The sequence below is a fragment of the Geotrypetes seraphini genome, chromosome 3, assembly GCF_902459505.1.
Source record: "Geotrypetes seraphini chromosome 3, aGeoSer1.1, whole genome shotgun sequence".
Taxonomy (NCBI): Eukaryota; Metazoa; Chordata; class Amphibia; order Gymnophiona; family Dermophiidae; genus Geotrypetes; species Geotrypetes seraphini.
The window spans coordinates 261679975-261701167 of NC_047086.1; the positions used below are offsets into that span (position 1 = coordinate 261679975).

General features: G+C 44.1%; 1 protein-coding gene across 1 annotated transcript in view; it reads right to left on the reverse strand.

Annotated features, from left to right (window-relative positions):
- The window catches only part of CRIM1 (cysteine rich transmembrane BMP regulator 1), a 1144468-nt gene that overhangs the window by 360755 nt on the left and 762520 nt on the right, over nucleotides 1–21193 (reverse strand). The window contains exon 7 of the mRNA XM_033937787.1: nucleotides 13428–13625. Within this exon, the coding sequence (XP_033793678.1) occupies nucleotides 13428–13625 (198 nt within the window). The remainder of the gene's footprint in view (nucleotides 1–13427; nucleotides 13626–21193) is intronic.

The following is a 21193-nucleotide window of genomic DNA, read 5'->3' on the forward strand; positions in this document are numbered from 1 at the left end:
TTCCACTCCTGTTACATATGCAGCTGAGAGAGCCTGCAAATCGGCTTCTTCCCCCTGAAAGACTACCTTGCCTTCCAGAGACCTTCACCAGTACTAGCCTGCAGTACTAGCCAAATGGTTCTGAGTTCTAGGTGATTTATGAACCATGTTTGCTGTGGCCAGGTGACCAATGAACCCTGAACTGGTTGTCCATTGCAATGACCCCCTCAAACAGAAAAGGCGGGCATTGATTGTTAGCATCTCCCAGGAGGAAATGCAGAGAGCCATACCCCTTGGAGGAGGGGAAGCTGTCTGCAGCCCCCACCACAGGCTGCTCCTTACTTCCAGTACCCTGGAAGGCAGTTTGAGTCCATCTGATGGAGACCAAGCAAGAGAGGAGAGTCTTGGAGAGGTCTCCAGTGCATTTTTACCCAAGAGACCACCCTATGGCTGCCTGCAGATAATGCCACGCCGTGGGAGTTGTACTCTGTAGCAGGTCCGAAATCTTCTTCTGGAGCTTCAGTCTACAATGTCGAACAAACTCTCAGGTAGTCCAGGATGCTGGGTGGATTCAGCTGACTGTTCTTTAAGTTTACTATCCTTCCCAGGTCATGGAGGAGTTGGACCACTGTTGAAACAGGTCATTCTCCTTCCTCTCTGGTATGGGGGGCTCTGATTAGCCAATTATCCAAACATGGTTGCACTTGGATCTATGCCTTGCGGAGGTGTGCTGTTACCACTGCACAACTTAAATGAGGAAGATATCGTGCCTCAAAAGTACAATAGGAAAGCAGAAGAGGCAAGTGAGATGTCTAAAACCAACCACCAATTACATTAATTGAAGCTAATAAGCAATGGTTCAGCAAAAGTTTTTGAACACATGTGGGCTGACATAGTAAGTGTTTTTGTTGTCTGAGTTCAATCTAATTTAAACACTCAGTATACTTTTTTCTCGTTAACCTCGTATTCTTGGTTTCTTCTCATAGAATTATATGACCATGTTGTTTTTACCAAAGTGTCTTATCCCCTGAAGAACACAACTTTATTGTTGAACTGCAGATCCAAGTTGGGACATTATCTGGATATATCTGTGCAAGCACTTTGGGACTGGTTTTGATACATGTGTTCAAGAACTTTTGTTGAATCATTGCTTAAGAGCTTCAATAAATGTAACTGGTAGTTGCTTTTAGACATCTCACTTGCCTCTTCTGCTTTCCTTTTGTGCTGCTACCATCACCATGACCTTGATAAAGTTGTGAGGTGCCATTACTAGGCTGAAGGGGAGCACAGAGAACTGGAAATGTTGCTCCAGCACATGAAACTGAAAGCACCTCCTAAGGGCTGGAAAAATGGGAATGTGGAGATAGGCTTCCATCAAATTGAGGGAGGCAAGAAATTCCCCTGGCACCACTGCCGCTATGACCGACTGAATGGTCTCCATGCAGGTGTGGCACTCCCAGTACAGCATTGATCGACTTGAGGTCAAGAATTGGCTTCCAGTCATCTGAGACTTTCTTTGGCTTTATGAAGTATCTGCCTGAGTCCGATTCTTCGTCCAGGATTGGCTCTATGGCATGAAGATCCAGAAACCTTTGAATCATTGCCCAGACTCTGAGGGTTGTCTCCGGCCAGATGGCTGGAGAATCTACAAAAAAATCTGGAAGGGAGACACAGGACTCAATTTTGTAACTTTCTTAAACAACTTCCAGGACCCAACAGTCTGCACCAATTTGAGCCCAGACCGACCAATAGGCCAACAGCCTGCCTCCTATCTGGGAGTGGGGCTTAGCCCCTGTCCTAGTGTCATTGTGCTTTCTTGAAGGCTGTAGAGGGGTAAGGGCCAGAGGCTTGCTGTCTCCTGCCCTTGCTAAACCTCTGCATTGCTTGGCCTCCTACATAAAGACAGAATTTTTGATAACCTCAAAAATTCCCACATCCTGTCCGGGGTCCACTGTCTGGCAAGGCCTTAGGGCACCCATAATGATGGCCATCAAGTCATCCAGACCCTTGTCAAATTGCATCTACCTCTGAAAGGGAAGCTCATTATGAATCTCCTGCCCACTGTCTGATCCAGAGAATACTCTGGGTAGAGATAGCATAGGCTGACACTTTGCTCATGACTGCTAATGTCATACAGAGTGTCCACTATATAATTTGCCCCAGATAGAAGCATCTGGGGGTCTTGTCTTCCTCTAAGGCCAGGACATGAGTTAGTCAGGTATGGTAAGCAAGTGCTATAAAGGAAGCAAAAGTTTCAAATTGTCTCTTGAGAACCACCACTTTACGGTCCTGAATATCCTTTAACATCATAGCTGCTTCCCTATGCAAGGAGGTTTGTTCCATGACCTGTGCCAGCAGCGAATCCACCTTCAGCTGAACAAACAGCTGCTGGAAATCTAGAGCAATAGATTAAAGCCTGGACATAGTCTCAGCCACTCGCAGGGACCCCTCTGGTCCGTGATCAGCTTTGTGATGTCCAAATGCGAGGGAAAGCACGCAGTCAAAGTAATTAAGCCACTTATAACTAAGCACTGCAATGAGGAGGCTGTTGGAACCTCCAGCTTCAATTCTCACAGCAAGGTGGGTATAATGCCTGAGAGCACAGAGGCTTCAAACAGCTGGCACACTGTGGGTTTTACCTCTGGTCCAGGGCCGCTACCACTTCTTGACCGCTGTCCTCATGCAGAGAACCAGACACTGCCAGAGAAACTACATCCTGGGACAATAATGTCATGGAATCGGACTTTCCATTCTCCCAGTCTATGTCAGACTGAACATCTTGGTCCATGTTTGTGGCCTTGTCTAGTAATGGCACCTGCTGAGGGGAGATCCCTGTGCCACCGCCTCTGTCACACTGAATGCAGATGCTGAAGACCCTTGGCAATTGAAATAAGCCTTCCACATAAGGCTCACATAATCCAGGGTCTCGAGGGCTCTGGCAAGGAATCTCTGGGCTCCGCAATAACCACACATATGTGTTTAGCCAATGCACCTTCAGAAGGCTCTGGAAAGGATCTCTTCCTTTGGGAGAATGCTTCCTGTGGAGCCCCAGTCCTGGAGGACTTGGAGGAGGCTGAGCCTAGACTCATGCCCTTTTCTCATGTGCTCTGCCATACACAAGACATAGACACTCCTCAGCTGGCCATCCAGCACAAACCTGGCATGATCAGGGGTAAGAAGGCCTGAGGGGTCCATCCCTATCTATTTTAAGTAAAATTGAGGAGTATAGAGGTAAATGAAAGCTTTAGAAAAAAAGATAATTTAAAATCCAAGATGGCCGTCCACAGCAAAATCACACCAAAAACAACCCACAGGGATCTCTTGAAGCACAAAAAATGTAGGGAAAGGGGTTTTAGAGGTGGGAGGGAACTTGGCTCTAGCTGCAGAAACCTTTTGGAGAACCCCTGATTTTCCCCCCTATAACAACCTACCTCATGGTGCCATATGCCTGCCTCCTTCAGTTTAACTGGTAAAAATGGAGAAGAACTCTGTCTCACAGGTTCGTGGGATGAACTTGGTCTTTGGGATGATAGTCATACTGAGCCTCAATCCCCAGAAAACCTCTTACCGCGAAGGGGGAGAGGACCATGCAGCTGGCTCACTATTATCCCAGTCAAGCTGGGAAGGAGCCATACAGCCTTCACTCAAGCTCCTGATAAATCAGGGATGTGAACAGCTACAAAGAGGACAGCCTTTGAGCTCCAAAAAATACCAATGCAGGTTGGCTAGCTAAGTATCCCTGAGGGCTAATCCTGCTAGCAGCAGGCTTCCTCAACACGAGTCTTCGTTTTCTTCCAGGCAGTGGTCACAACAAGTGGGAACCCTGGACACTGAGCCTCCAACTGAACACTAAAAAAAATACCTGAAAATAATAAAACTGTAGAGCAGAGCAGAACCACTTCTGAGCAACTTGCTTGCAGAAAAAAAAAACAGGGGATAGGAGCAGCTGTCTGGGAAGAAGGTGGAGTTCAAAGATGATTGACAACATTCTGCAAGCAATTTGCGGATTCAGATGCATAACTCTATAGTTTAGGCCTACTAGACACATTGCACTAGAATGGCAATTGGGATCCACTTAAGGGTATCTCTACTTTCCTACCCCATATTTCCAATTCTCCATCTGAAGAATAATAATCCCCTCTCTCCCTCGCAACCTCACCAAACAGCAATGGTCCCATCCTTCTTCCTGACCCTCCCAAAGAACCAAAGAAAGACAGCCCCTTCATTTCTGACCTCCTTCAAAGAACAATAGGCCTTCTCCTTCCTGATCCCCCAAAGAACAACTGGGATCCTCCTAAAGCTCTGCAAGCTCTCTGATTTCTGTAGACCCCTGAGCCTATCTTAACTTTCCACGGTGGTCCAGCGGGGTCTTCAGGCATGAGCAATCCTCCGTTGCTGATGCCCATGCCAGCTATGGCCTCATAATGGCTGCCACAACCTATTGTGACAGTCTCATGGTGTAGTAGTCCATCTATATAATCGGCACCAACATTTAGGTACCAAATTCACATGTGAATTACCAGAATATTGGCATATAATGTGTGCACATACACACATAAATGCCAATAATCAGGCTACTTTCTACTATGAAACCATGTACATATCGTTGACAATACATGTATGAAATCTAGATGGAGAATAGACTTGCACATGTAATTTACAGAATACTGTAAGTTATACATGTCCCTGTCACATTTAGGTGCCCATACTCACAACAGCTCTACAGGTGGTGTAACTCTAGTTGCCTAAATACTATATTAGGTATGTCAATGCTAGATTAGCTAGTCTTTTATATTGCAACCTAGGTGCCTGTACTATAGAATAGGTTCCTATCATGTTGCCTCAGGGTACCTAAATGGAGGTACTCAGCTGTGGAATTGCCCCCTTTGGATCTATATGAAAAGTGTGAGTACATGACTCTCGGTTACAAAACCCCACCAAATTGTGGTTAGGAAACATCTCAGAAATGCAGGGCAACAGAATTAATTAGCAATGAAGCATAATCAACAAGGGGTAATTTTTAACTACCAAATTGCAAATTGAAAGAGTGACACCTCTAGGCAAACCATTATCTAGATTCAGACAGTGATAAGTTATCCACAGAGGCCAAGACAAACACTCAATATCACCTGCAGCTACAGGAATCATGCTTGATTATAATAGCTTCTATGCTGCACTGCGCACACCCTGTTGTATTTTACATATTTTACAGAAAAATCAATACAAAGGTTATTATTAAAAATGTTTTTTAAAACTTTTGGGGAGTGGGGGGGGGGAAGTTATCAACCCGGGCTACTCTTGTGTTATTTTATGACAAACCATTACAACTTTAGCACACGTTCCATTTTATGCAATGAGACCTAATTACTAATAACTGGGATTAATAAAATAACAAAGGACATGTTTGGGTAAATCTGGATGACTGGTAACCCTAACCCTATGGCCTTTGATAACAGTCCTTTTCCATTGGCACAGAAGGGGAACTGTGCTAAACACTGAGACCCTGTATTAGCATAGAATCTCTAACAGCCATGACCATCTGCCCAGACACATGTAACTACTAATGAGTGACAATTACTGCATGTTAAAGGCAATAATTGATTTTATCACCTAACTAGCCAATCAACATATGCCCGGATCTGTGATTCGTACCCAACTTTAGGTGACCTATACAATATTTAGTGGTTAGGGGTTAATTCTATAAAAGAGGTGCTACAATTATGCTCATAAGTGATTAGAATAATGGTGCATGACATAACATTGTATTTATAACTCGCAATACTGTACAGCTCAATACGGCTTACAATTCACAAAGAAAACCTGAACACCAACAGCGAATCACATAGCACCATTCAGGAAACTATTTAACATATAAAAAAAAGTTTTAAATAATGTTCTAAAATGAGAGTAAGAATTTGCAGTAAGCAGTAAAGTCCCTGAGTCTCTTTCCCAGTTGGCAGATCATAAAGATAGTAACCAATGAAGATCTAGTAACTTTTCTAAAGGTTACCTAGATGGTCTATGCAAAGATCATCTTGAACAAATTGAAACTGATCAATATTTCCTGGTGCCAAACTATGTATCACCTTACAGCGAAAAAGCCAAATTTAAAGACTACCCTGGCTTGTAAGGTGTGACATGATCAGATTTTTTTAGGTTAAAAATTAAATGTACCGCTGTGCTTTGAACCAAGCAATGTTTGCGTAAATGTTTTCGCTGTCCTGCAAAATAGCCTATGTTACAATAGACCAAAATGCTCAAAATTAATGATTGCATTAACAACTGAAATGGAAACTCTTCAAAATACAATCTGATACATGTAAATGGCAACCCTCTTCTTCCGAAGTGTATACTGTGCATACGTGTGTCTTTACAGGTAAATGTACACAAGGCCATAAGTCCATAGTCTGCATATCTTATGTCCATAGTCTGTTATTGAGAAAGACATGGGGAAAGTCATTGCTTACTCTGGATTGGTAGCATGGAATGTTGCTACTCTTTGGGTACTAGTGACCTGGATTGGCCACCATAAGAATGGGCAACTGGGCTCGATGGACCATTGGTCTTACCCAGTATGGCTATTCTTATGTTCTAACATGTCTTAACGATAGCCCAAGTTGATCATTTCCTCTCTTAATTTTTTAAAAAAGAAATGTCTCTAAAAATTGAAATCACTGCTATACATAATAAAAGTGACCCATGTATAGGGCAATCAAGCCATTGTGATATCACTGATGGGGTTGGCTACACTACTACTACTATTTATCATTTCTATAGCGCTGAAAGGTGTACGCAGCGCTGTACATTTAACATTCAATAGACTGTCTCTGCTAAGAAGAGCTTACAATCTAATTTGGAACAGACAGACAGAACATCTCAGGGTTGGGGAGTTTCTAGCAGAAGGAATGATGCAATGGACATAGACAAAAGCACGCGAGATAATTGCACACTAACAAACACGCCCAGACAATCGCGCACAGGATGTCAGCACGCTGGATTTCAACACTATTTTAAAGCGCTGTGAGGGTGTGTGTGGGGAACCCCCCACTTTATGTAGAAATGTTGGCCTCCCATTGGGGGGGGTTTCCCTCATTAAAGAGGAAAATCTTTTTTCCCTGTTTTTAGGGAAAAATTACTGTTTCCTCTTTAAGGGGTGGGTGGGGTTGGGTGGGGAGGTTCCTCCCCAATGAGAGCGGCAACATTTCTAACTAAAGTAGGGGGTTCCCCCCCACCATAGCTCCTCGATTGTCTGGGCGGGTTTGTCTGCGCGCAATTGTCTCATGAGCTTTTGACTGGATACGGTATCTGACAGTGAGCGGGAGTTAAGAGTTGAAAGCAGCTTAAAAAAAATGGGCTTTTAGTTTGGATTTGATACTGCTAAACAATGTGAGAATGACATATTGACTCTGGAAGCCTGTTACAGGCATATGGAGTGGCCAAGATAGAAGGGATTGGGAATCTGGAGTTGGCGGTGGAGATGAAGGGTACATATAAGAAGGGCTTACCCTAATGAATGGAGTTCATGGGGGGGGGGGAGCATAGGGGGGAGATAAGTAAGGAGAGATATTAAGTGGCTACAGAGTGAATGCACATGTAAATCAGTAAGAAGAGTTTGAACCGTATTCAGAAATGGATGAGGAGACAATGAAGTGTACTTGAGGAGAGGAGTAATGTGAGTATGGTGACTCTCATGGAATATGAGTTGATGCAGTAGCATTTTGTAAGGGGAGAGAGAGATGGCTTAGCGAAATTCCTGAGGAGAAGTACGTTGCAATAGTCTAAGCGAGAGGTGATAAGGGTTTTGGTAGTGTGCTTGGAGAGGAGGAGGTTGGATTTTGGCAATATTATAGAGGAGGAAGTGAGAGGTTTTAGTGGTTTGTTGGATCTGGGCGGAGAAGGAGAGAGAGGAGTAAAGATTACCATGATGTTGTGAGCTGTAAGACAAGGAGGAGAGTGGTTAATCCACAGAAATAGAGAATGGGCAGGAGGGGGGTTTAGATGGAAAGATAAGAAGTTCGTTTTTAGCTATTATTCATTTTTAGATGGCAAATGAGACATCCAAGCAGCAATGTCGGACAGGTGGACTGAGATTCAGGCCTGAATTCCTGTAGAAATATTTGGTGTGGAGAGGTAGATCTGGAAGTCATCAGCATAGAGGTGATATTGAAAACAATGGGAAAAGATCACTGTACCAAGAGAGCAGGTACATATATAAAATAGGAGCGAGCCCAAGACAGAGCCTTGAGGTACACCGATAGACAGTGGAGGAAGATCCACTGTTACATCTACTGAAAGTATTATGGGAGAGATAGGAAGAAAACCAGGAGAGAACAGAACCCTGGAATCCCAGTGAGGACAGCGTATTGAGGAGTTTGTGGTGATCAACAGTATCAAAGGCAGCAGACAGATCGAGAAGGATGAGGATAGAGTAGAGGCCATTGTATCTGGCCAGGAACAGGCCATTAGAGACTTTAGCAACGACTGTTTCTGTAGAGTGGAGAGGGCGAAAGCCCAATTGAAGAAGGTCAAGAATATCTTGAGAAGAAAGGAAGTCCAGGCAATGGAAGTGAACAGCACTTTTGAGAAACTTAGATTGGAAGGGGAGGAGGGAGATGGGGGTAATAGTTGGAGGGGGATGTGGGGTCTAGTGAGGGTTTTTTGAGGAGAGGTGCAACTATGGCATAGCTGAAGACATCAGAAATTGTTGCAGTGAAGATCTGAGGATTATGACAGATGGGAGTGTTGACAATGGGTAGTGGATAGCACCAAGTCATGCGGGTTGGGAATCGGATTAGAGAAACAGGTGGGTGGGTGTTGAAGGAGGAGAGAAGGGAACAATTTCCTCTTCTATGATTTCAGAACAGGAGGAAAGATGGTAGGGGTTGGTTAAAGGGGATTGACACAGTGAACAGCTGGAAGGGGTGATGAGGGAGGTAACTTGGTCTAAGAATTCAAGGTGGATCTTGTGAATCTTGTCACAGAAGAATTCTGTCATTGTCAGGGGGGGGGGAGTGAGGAAGGGATAGGAGGTGTGGGTACTTTGAGTAGACAGCTGAGTGTGGCAAAGAGACAGCGAGAGTTAGTTAAATGGTTGTAGTATTCTTGTTTGGCAAGCGAGAGGAAGGATGTCAGAATGAATTTGAAGTGTATGAAATTGTCATGTGTGCAGAATTTAACCAAAGACCTTCAGCAGCTCAGGCACAGAAACTCAGGTAACGGATGTTGGGGGCCAGCTAGGGCTGGTGTTTGGCACATCTTACAGGATGTGAAATGGGAGGGGTGAGGCTATCAAGATTAGAAGAGAGAATGGAGTTATAGGAAAGGACAGCTTAATTGACAGATTTGTGTGACATAGTAGTTGAAAGGAGGGATGAGACAGTGGTGGAATGTCAGGATCAATAGCCTGAATGTTCCTAAATGTATGGGTAGTGATTAGCCGGGTTGAGAGGGAGGGGTGATGAGTTGTGAAGGTTAGCAGATGATGAACAGAGAGAGGAGGAATTGAGGTACAGAATTTGGTGGTAGAGACGAGGTCAAGACGAGGTCAAGATGCATAGGAGTGGGAAAATACAGCTGGAGATTGTATAAGAATGTTAGAGCGAGAACCTTGGACCTATAGGAGTCAGAGGGGTTATCGGAATGGATGTTGAAGTTGCCAAGGATTGAGGGAGGGATATGAGGGTTCAAGATAGAAGGAGAGCTATGGGTCAAAGTCAGTGAGGAAGGAAGAGAACGATCTATTAGGGCATTTTCTCATAAACTATTTCCAGCCACAGGTGGCTGCGGCTTGAGGGCACCCGGATGTGTGTTGACATTGATCGGTCATCATGTCGATGTCTGCACATACGCAAAGGCCTTGCAGACAGGGCCTTGAGCCAGGAGTGTGTGTGTGTGTGTGGGGGGGGAGTCAACAGAAGAGGCTTGGAGAGGAGTAGAGGTGCTGGGTAGAAGCAGAAGTGCCAATGCTGGCTGACTCTGCGAGAGGCACATCCTGTAGGCGCACTTCGAATCTCACTGTGATTCACTGTATTAGGGGTTGGTAAATGACTGCTACTCTGAGAGGTAGAGGAACAAATAGACAGATGGAGTGAGATTGAGGTAGAAGAAGGAGTTGATATTTACAAGATGGTGAGAGTATGACCATCTGAGCGATGTGTGTAAGAAAAGGTACCTAGGGCGGCAGCTGAAGCAGAATCCAGGTCTCAGTTAGTGCTAACAGGTGGAGAGGTCTAGAGATAAAGAGGTCATGGATGAAGGTAAGTTGTTGTAGATAGAACAAGCATTCCACAGGGTACATGAGAAAAGCAGGAAGGAAAGGGAGATGAGAGTAACAGAAATAAGATTAGTTATATTGTAGCATGATCCCCAAGAGTAGGTTGAGGGCTGATTGGGAGGACCAAGATTAGGAAATCCACTGCAGAAATCAAGAGAAGGAGTAGGAGAATATGAGTGAGTGTGGGAGAGGCATGGGGGCTGTGATATGGTCAAGATGCAATCAGGTGGAGTGGGGATGGCTGAATGAGAGGGAGAAAGTATACTAGCTGTAGGGCTGAGAAAGGGTGGGGTGAAGTTGAAAAGTGAGTGGCATGGTGGTGAGGGGCAAAGTGGTTTGGGATGGGAGAGGGGATGGGAAAGGTCAGTAGAGGGGACATCAGGGAGGGGAAAGAGTGAGGAGTAAGTGCCTCCTAACCGGACAGTGAGAATTGTCTTGGATATGATGGTGAAAGATTGGTGAGGTTTGTGAAATAGTGGTGGTTAGCCTCATAAGATGAAAAGGAGAGTAAATTTGTAAAGTAAACTTACCAGGGAGAGTCCACATGTGGAGAGCAGGGCCATGCGAGTGCCACAGGACAGTAGGGCTAAATAAAAAATTTTCTGCTCATACTCTTACATATTGGTGGACTGAGGCATTATGACATCACAATATCAGCTCTGATTACTAGAGACTGAAACTAAGGGAGGTAATTATCAAGGGAGGTAATTATCAAAGCAGGCTACCATTAAGATCTGTTTTTTCTACTACTGACTTGTGCTATTAACAGAGGTCCCATTTTATGTAATGAGACCCAATTACAGTAATAACACTAATCTTTCCATTTGCTCGTACTGACTGACCCCTGGATCTGCCCGGATGACTCTACATCAGATGCCACCATGTGTCATGGAGGCTACCAGTTCTCCCATATGACTTGCCCAGCTGGTTGTGGAGGTGGCGTTGGGAGCTACTGCTCTCACCCTCTTGCAGATTTCAACCCCTTATTCCATCTCAATCTCACCTTTTCTCTTCCTCTGAAGTCCACTTTATCCATCTTTTTGCACCTCTACCCCTCCACATAGCTGTCATTTACCGACCTCCTGATAAGTCTATCTCTTAATTCCTCACTAACTTTGACTTCTGGCTTTCCCTATTTCTTGAATATCTATCTCCTTCCTCATTCTTGGTGATTTCAACATTCATGCTAACAACCCCTTTGACTCTTATGCTTCTGGGCTTCTAGTCCTAACATCTTCATTTGATCTTCAGCTGTGCTTCACCACCCCTACCCACCAGAATGACCACTGCCTTGATCTTGTCTTCTTCTCCAACTGCTCTATCACAAATTTCACCACAGCAGTCCTTCCCCTCTCTGACCATCATCTGATAATTTTCACAATCCATCACTCTCCCCCCAACTCCCAGCCAATCTCCTGTACATTTAAGAATCTTCATGAAATCGACCCTGGCACACTCTCCACCATTGTTTCACTCTCCTCTACCACTACGCCACACAAGTCTGTAAATGAGGTTGTCCTCCTCCTACAACACCACTCTCTCCTTTGTTCTAAAAATCCTTCCTCCTCCTACCCCATGCTCTGTAAGGCACCTCATAATCTAACCCTTGTTATACTCTAAGCTTCGCTACTTAAGCTCTGGTGCCAGGTCTTCTGAACGGCTCTGGCTCAAATCCTGTAGTCATGCCGATTTCATTCATTTCAAATTCCTCCTGACCTTCCAATCTGCTTTCTCATTTGCCAAACAAGACACTCTCTTGACTCCAACACTCGCTTCCTCTTTGCCACACTGAACTCCTTACTCAAGGTCCACCCACCTCCAACTCTTCAGTCATTCTCCCCAGACTATGGCTGAGTACTTCTATGACAAGGTTCACAAAACTAACCTTAAGTTCTCAACCGAACCACCTCCCCCAACCTGATCTACCAACCCCCACATCCCTTGCCACTTTATCTTCCTTTCCTGAAATTAATGAGGAGGAAACTGCACATTTTCTTTCCTCCTCCAAAATCACCAGCTGTACCTCTGATCCCATCCCCACCCAATACAGTAAAACTTTTCTCAAAGGTCAAAAAATATGATCATGTCAATCCTCTTTAATTGGATACCAATTAAATATCGGCTGATACTTAAAATCTTATTTCTCACTTTTAAAGTTAGACAAGACCATACTCCAGCATTTATAGAGAGATTACTCATCCCTTATGCTCTTTTAAAGACACTTTGCTTCAGCCAACAAAATCTTTTAAATGTACCTTCTGCTCGTCACATATGATACCTTTCGTTAAATAGGTTCCACATTATGGAATGCCCTTCCAGCAAACCTTCGTCATGAAACCTGTTTAGCCAAATATAAGTCCAGTCTCAAAACTTTTCTATTTAAAGATGCATATAGTATGATATAATAGGGTACTTTAGTCTAAAGTAATAATTTTTAAGTTTAAGTGAGGATTTACCTAATGTATATATTCAAATATAAACCAACCCAGGTAACCTTATTTCTCCCATAAAAGGTGGAAAAAAGGTACACTCGAATATAACCAGGGGGGAGGGTTAATATTCAAGTGCAGGAACTCTATGAGCGTCAGAACAATGCACAGCATTCAGCGTGCCGGCTGGCGCTAAAAAACACTTTTACAGTTTTGTAAAAGGGGTGGGGGGGGGGAACCAATAACTCTCAAATTTAATTTTTTGTTGTTTTTGCAATTTTATAATTTCAATGTGTCGTGAAAAACATTTGCTCCATTTACTGTGCCAGGAAAAATATTTGCTCCGTTTAGTGTGCTGGAGCTAAAAAAGTTTGAGAGACACTGACTTATACAAATATAGTAACCCTAAACACAGTTAAAAAGAAAGTTGAGGGGCTGGTTGGAAACCTATAAACCGATCAATGTGGGGATTACACCGATGGAAGGAAGAAACAGAGTGGAGAGTTTTGCTGGCGTACTGTGGAACAACATGCAAACTTCAAAACATGCTGATAAAAATCCAGTGTTCAGTCAAATTACATACGTAAAGTAGCTTTTTTATACAATTAAAATCAGTTTGAAAATCGCTTTCCACTTTTTTTGGGTTCTAAGTGGCCCAAATTCTGCAAATATATTCTAAGCAAGCATTCACCAAAATATATCTACAAACTGAATTCTTTGCACTCCCCTTGGAAGAAGTATCTTACCTTCACAAACAGGACAGCACTCCCCAGGAACTTTAACAGGGTTGAGGCAACTCTGCCCACAGGCTGTCGCCATACAGTGAGGCTCTCCATTGATACATTGACAGAACGTGCAGTCATCTTCCCTCCAGCGATCTCCGTGCGCCCGTATCTGACTACTGGCATAGCAGCCAGCAGGGTTTTGAACAGGATACACCGGATCTGAGTGCAAAAGTAGGTCAACCGTCAGGGTCAATGTCAAGCAGTGTCTACGCTATTTGTTTCTCAATCATCCTACAGAGCAACATATACAAAGTAAACTTTTCAGACTGAATGTTCATCATGGATGTTTTTAGAGACATTCTTCTCGGTCAGAATGCACAACAGCATCTGCAGAGTACATCCTCTGTTTATATTTGCTTGCAAACCATCTGAGACAGGTTGCAATTACCATGGTTCACAGCACTGAGCATCCTCTCCAGGGCTATGATGCTGAAGAGTGTACACACAGCTCAACTCAACTTGAAAAATATGTTTATATTGCTCAAAGGTGTTTTTTTTTTGGGGGGGGAGGGAGGAGGACCACTAATTTTCACCTGCTCTTTGAGGGCTTCTAGTTCAATAAAAACAAGTTTCTACTGGGGCTATAGCTCCAGGAATCATCACTCCCATTTCTAACCAGGGCAGGATTAACCAATAGGCCAAGTAGGCACGTGCCTAGGGCCCAAAATGGTCAGGGGGGCCCGATGAAGGAGGGCATCAACATTGTTTTTTCCAAACGGCGATGGGCCCCTCCAGCATTGATTGGCAACGCGGGCCCCCCTGATCAGCAACGCAGGCCCTACCCCGATCGACAACGCGGCATCCCCCCATCAACGGAAAGTAAGAAAAGCAAGCAACGCGGATAAGAAAGGCAACAGGAACTGTAATTATGCAAGCAGTGCTGCTTAGCCAAAGCTTCCCTCAGACGCAGCTTCCTATTTCTGCCTGCGCGCATGGTGGGGTGGGGCGGGGCAGGGGGCCCAGTGTACTTGTGTGCCTCGGGGCCCTCGACGAATTAATCCTGCCCTGTTTCTAACTCTTTCCCCACTCCTGTCTAGTCCAGGCATTGTAGGGATACTATACAGCCAGGGGCTGCAGATCATGTACTCCAGTTGTCTTCAACATGTGGCCCTAGATCCACAAGCAGCCCCTGAAGTCCTCCATTGAGGCCCTCAAATAGATGACTGAAATGTTCTTCAAGTCCTGCAAATGCGTTAATTCCAAACTTGCTCACTTGGATAGTGCATCAATGGGCAAATTCTAAATAGTCTGTAAACTTATGTGCCTACATCAGTGCGCCTAGCAATTAGCACCTTGCAATTAATGCAAATTGCTCTTAATTGGATGTTAGGCACTAACTTGGTAAGTGTCTAGCACTTTGAGGTAGGCGCCTTGTTCAAGGGTCATGGGTGTTTTTTGAATGACAGTGCCTGCTTTGGACTTAGGCACCAGGAGATGCCTAACCTGGGCGCACACATTTAGGCCAAGAAAAACTTGGCATAAACAGGGTACATCTAAACAGGGCAGGATTAATTCATCGAGTGCCCCTAGGCACACAAGTACACTGGGCCCCCTGCCCCGCCCCGCCCCACCATGCGCCCAGGCGGAAACAGGAAGCTGCGTCAGAGGGAAGCTTTGGGCAAGCAGCACCGCTTGCACAATTACAGTTCCCGTTGCCTTTCTTATCCACATTGCTTGCTTGTCTTACTTTCCGTCGATTGGGGGGGGCCTGTGTTGCCGATCGGGGTGGGGCCCACGTTGCCGATTGGGGAGCCCGCGTTGCTGATCAATGCTGGGGGGCCCATCACCGTTTGGAAAAAACAATGTTGATGCCCTCCTTCATCGGGCCCCCCTGACCATTTCGGGCCCTAGGCACGTGCCTACTTGGCCTATTGGTTAATCCTGCCCTGCATCTAAAGCTAGGATTCCCGATGGTGCTAAACATGATTCTATGAAGCGCATCTAACTTTTATAGAATTGCGCTTAGCACCACACTAGTTGGCGCCTAATTTTTAGGTGCTGAATATAGAATTGGGCCCTCAGTGTCAGCTCTTGTGACCAGTGGACATAAATTCTTTCTAAATTTCACTGGGACAAAACCAGGGCTGGGGTTGGGTTGTCATAATCCGCAGCAGTACATAGTTAGTATTCCTCTCCCAGCATTGGTACTCTGGGTAAGTGTGCTGACTTGGAAGTTAACTACGATACTCAGACTGGTGTCCTCTTAACTCAGTGCATAAAGGACATCTCTTATTAAGTTAGTGCAGGCTGGCATGGCAAATGCACTGAAGCCCACAGGGATTTAAAGAGCTTCTGTGCATTTGCCGCACAACACTCATTACCGTGGCTTGATAAAAGAGGACCAAAGTTAGGATAGCCTTTTCGCTGACCTAACTTTACGGGCTTGCTTAGTTGGTTATTACCTGCATAATTGCTCTCTCCATCCAAGCTCTGCCCCTGGACCACCCCTAACCTAGCTGGTTAGAGAATGACCAGTTAGAAGAAATATTCAGTGGTACTAACCGGGTTAGTGCCACGGAATATCAGTCACTGGCATACCTGAGAAAAGTAACACTGGGAGTCTATATAAAGCATGCATGCATGCATGCATACATGCAAGAAGAGCCTCAGAATGATAATAATAATAACAACTTTATTCTTTTATACAGCCATAACCAAAAGTTCTAGGCCAGGGGTGTCCAATGTCGGTCCTCGAGGGCTGCAGTCCAGTCGGGTTTTCAGGATTTCCCCAATGAATATGCATTGAAAGCAGTGCATGCAAATAGATCTCTTGCATATTCATTGGGGAAATCCTGAAAACCCGACTGGACTGCGGCCCTCGAGGACCGACATTGGACACCCCTGTTCTAGGCGGTTTACACTAAAAAGAGCTGGACAATCAGTGAAATACAATAATATAGTAATGTCTTTTCACTGCCTTACAGGACTCTGTCTTCATTCCTGTAACTCTGAAACTGCTGGATCCCGTAGTCCAAAGAATAGAGGATGTGACAAAGGAACAAACAAAAATGGTGGTGTATAATAAACGTTTAATGAATGCCAATTAAATGATTTGAAATAGGCCATGTTTTGGCTGAAAAGTCTGCATCAAGAATCTGAAATTTATGTAATGAGCAATTTTTTTGGCAACCAACATTTTATATTAGCAAATCCAGCAAATCAAAAATTCTCTCAAAACTGAACTTGTTCAGCAATATATATACTGTGGCAGGGCCAGGGGTCTACCAGTAGTGCAGAGAGCCGACTTCTGCCACTAGTGCACAATCCAGCACTCCTTGGAGGGGACACAGGGTAATGACCGGTTAGTAAAAGAAAAACTGAGACTTTCAGCCAAGTCCAAACAATTTATTCTTCAAACTTAGTAATCACTGTATGGCTTAAATGTCACTCACAAAAAGAAACCCTGGAGCTTACCAAAGATGGCTGCTTGAAGGTTTCACAGAGGCGCCGCTAAAAATTTCCTTTCCTCTTCTACCTATGATGAAGAGGAAATCAAAGATCCGGATTTTCCCAGACGAATCAACTTCAGTGACTGGACTGATGGATGCCTTTGTGGAGCATAGCTCTGGAACACAACAACCAGAGGGAACTTTGGCTGGAGAAAGCAAGCAGGCTGAGGCATGTGAGTACTCCTTTGAAGGCGTCGCCATATCTCCGGAGGAGCAAAGCCCACCGATATGACCTGTGGCTATGGAGGCTACTTTGAGGGCCACACCAGCCCGGGATGTTTCCTTGTCGTTTCAGCAGAGCAGACGATCCGTAGCTAATTCGAGACAAGAGGAGTCATCACAATCGGTGGAGGAATTGGAACAATCTCACGAAGTAGAATGAATGCGGGTTTCGTTGCTGAATGTGGCTCCAGGTACTTTAATTTCCTTGGAGGGTTCGGGAATAGAGATTCCTCCACTGCAAAGGCCTAAAGTTTTTAACTTGGAGTCTATTTGGGAAGCTATTTCCAATTTGCAACTCTCTCTGAGTAATCAGATACAAGTACTTTCTTCCCGCTGTACATTGGTACTCTCAGAGAATTTAGAAACAAAAAAGAGAATTTCAACTTTGGAGAATAAATCTTCAGACTGTGAGACCAGATTGAAAACATTGGAAGTACAAGCCCTGACATGGGTAAAAGACAGTGGGAGCTTACACTTAAACAAGAAATGTTGGAAAATGCTATCAGGAGGTGTAATCTCAGGATTATAAACTTTCTAAAAGTTTTTTCAGTTACAGCTCAAGATATGTTCAGGAGATACCTAACTGAGATTTTGAAAGTACCAGAGGCTTCATATCCACCTCTCTCAAAAATCTATTATCTACCTGGGAGAAAAAAGAAGCAGAGTCTTAATCAGCCGAATTTGTCTGCAGATAGTTTGGACTTAACTAATTACCTTGAGAGGTCTGATGTTGAAGCACAGGTTCCTGGTTCCCTTCTCATTCAATTTGCTATGGATTCCGATAGAGAATGGTTGCTTAAATCAGTGGTTCCCAACCCTGTCCTGGAGGACCACCAGGCCAGTCGGGTTTTCAGGATAGACCTAATGAATATGCATGAGAGAAATTTGAATATAATGGAGGTGTCAAGCATGCAAATCTGCTCCATGAATATTCATTAGGGCTATCCTGAAAACCCGACTGGCCTAGTGGTCCTCCAGGACAGGGTTGGGAACCACTGGCTCAAATTGTTTTTTAAGCAGAGATGTTTCCTTTTTGACCTATAAAGTAAGAATGTACCCAGATGTATCTAGACCTAAACAGAAGAGAAGGAAACAATTTCTGTTATTAAGATCCCAGGTAGTGCAGTTAGGAGCTACCTTCATTCTGTGATACCCTTGTAAATGTGTAGTGGTTTATTCGGAGAATAGATATGTTTTCTATGAACCACACCAGTTATCTAAATTTATTTCTTCTAAAGGAAAAACAATAAGTACTCCGTGAGAATTGATTTAAAGTAATTCGCTCAGAAGGAAAGTTCAGGAGCTGCTTCTAGCTTCATCTTTATTTTCTGAAAATATTTGTTTCCTTGGGGTTTTTTTTTCTTTTTCAGTCTTTCAGCTCCATCACCTCATATTGTGGACTAACAACACACCGTAATGAATAGATTTTGGGTTTAATGCTAAGTTGCAAGAACAAAATTTGTTCTAAATATTATTTTTGTTTACATTGTATGATTTCTTTTTGACTTATATTATTGTCAAATGTAAAAAAAAATGTATAAATAATTTTAAAAAAAGAAAACCTTTCCCAGTGCACAGACATACTGGTCAGTATTTGAATGGTCAAAACAGTTTATTCACATTCCTTTAACTTCCACAAACTTTGGTCCTTTCTGCACATACTGCTGCTCCCCAGCTCACCCATGCTGGCAGGAAAAGTCTCTGGAACCTGTCTTCCTTCAGTCCTGTCTTTGTCTTTCTCCTTTCTTGTGTTTTTGCAGCCAACTTAAGCACTTTAAATAGCCTAAGCTCTGTCTAGCCTTCCCATACCACAGCCTTCACTGACATGTCCCTATCACTGGGTCAGTGGGGTAGGAGAAACCATACCATCCATACACTATGATGGTTCTAGTCCAGACATGGGCAACTCCGCTCCTCAAGGGCCGGAATTCAATCGGGTTTTCAGGATTTCCCCAATGAATATGCATGAGATCTATTTGCATGCAATGTTTCAATGCATATTCATTGGGGAAATCCTGAAATCCCGATTGAATTCCGGCCCCAATGAATATGCATTGAAACATTGCATGCAAATAGATCTCATGCATATTCATTGGGGAAATTCTGAAAACCCGATTGGATTCCGGCCCTCAAGGCCCGGAGTTGCCCATGTCTGTCCAAGTCCCACCTGTGTTTCTCCCCACTATCATAGGTTTCTGGAAATGCAAGGGCTTTTGTGTATTACAGAATACCCTCAAGTCCCCAAACTTCACTTAAACCCATCCCCCTCCTTACACAGCAATCACCTTCTTTGTCTTAGGGGGAAATTAGGTTCCCAATACAAATACTATAAGTCCTTGCAATCATTCCAAAGTACATTGCATACAATAATCTTTAGAACTATTTGCATTCATATTATGCATTCTCTCAGGTAGCACAACATTATACTACTCACTCAGGCATTCCTCAGGCTGTTCAGGATCCCATTCCATTGGGGATTTCTCTTTTTGCCATCTCAGGGAAACTGTTTTCCATAGAATACTCATGAGTGAGCCCTTTTCCTTCATCTGTGAAAGAGTTCCAAGGATCCTCCTGGGCAGCTTCTAACTGAGCCAATTCCCATTGCCCTTTTCTCCTGGCTATGCCCTGCTTTGGGATCATGCTTCTCTCAGTTTTGCTACCTTGCTGTATAGTTTCCCCTCTGTGCAGGCACTGGAGCTTGGCTTCTCCTCTGGTAATCTGGGCTTTCTCTGAGGTTCCCTGGCTTCAAAATTCCTGGCTACCTCTGCTTACTCTCAGGTATACTCAATTTATTACCCAAAAGCTTTTCCCTCACATTATCGCCCTGAACAGCCAAAGACTTTGCTCTCTGTGTCTCGGCCTCACCTCCTCCTTTAACACTTTCTGTGTCAGCTTGCTTTATATGCTGACCAGGCTGAGTGCTAGCACCTTGTTTAGGGATAAATAGCGGGAATCCTATTCTCTCCTGCAGCATCCCCTCTCTGTTGTACTCTCTGCACTCCTCTAGGGCTAGGTACAGGTTTACTGGGTTTGTTCCTCTCCTTTGGAACTGCTACAGCTTTCCAGGAACAGTGGCGTGCCTAGCATATGTGACACCCGGTGCCATCATTTTTTGGCACCCCCACCATCTGTACGAAAAACATGATTTTTAGTAACAAGCCACACGTCACACATGAGTACCTAGGAAAAGGCAGCATCTTACATATGCAGTGAGCAGTACAACATCAAAACACCCATTGTAAAACTAAACAAGCCAGACTAGTACAGATCAATCCTACACCGTCAATCCTAACAGAAAATCATGTCTTTCGAACACAAAGAACACAGAAAATACCTTTGCCTAGTATGGAATATGTCATCACAAACTAACCCCTCCCTCTTTTACAAAACTGTAGTGTGGATTTTAGCCATGGTGGTAACAGCTCTGACACTCATAGAATTCTGAGCATCAGAGCTGCTACCACCACGGCTGGCGCTAAAAAACGCTCCACAGTTTTGTAAAAGGGGGGATAAAATAGAAATACATAGACAAAGGTTAAATTGAACCAGCAAGAAGCTGGACTCTGCATACAATGCAACACCACAGAAACAGTGTCTCCTAAAGCAACAAATAAATAGAAAATTTTTGTTCTACCTTTGTCTTCTCTGGTTTCTGCTTTCCTCATCTTCTTGTTACTCTCTTACTTCCATCCACTGTCTGCCATCTCTCTGCCCCTATATGGGCATCCTCTCTCCTTCAATGCCCCTTCCAGAAACTGTATGCCTCCCCCTTCCATCTCTCCTTTCACCCCATTGGTCTGGCATCTCTCTCCTCTCACACACCTCTCTTCTGCAATCCCTTTCTTCCCTCATTTTCCTTTTCAATTTATTTTCTGCATCCATCTATATTACGTTTTTATTACCTTCTCATCAATTTCCTTTTTTACTGTCTACCTACAGCTCTCCACCTCTTTCCCTCACCCCCTCCAGTATTTCCCTAACTCAATCCTTTTCCCCCATCATGTGCCCTCCTTTTATTTATCCCCTCCTTCCATCCTCTGCCCTCTTCTCTCTCTC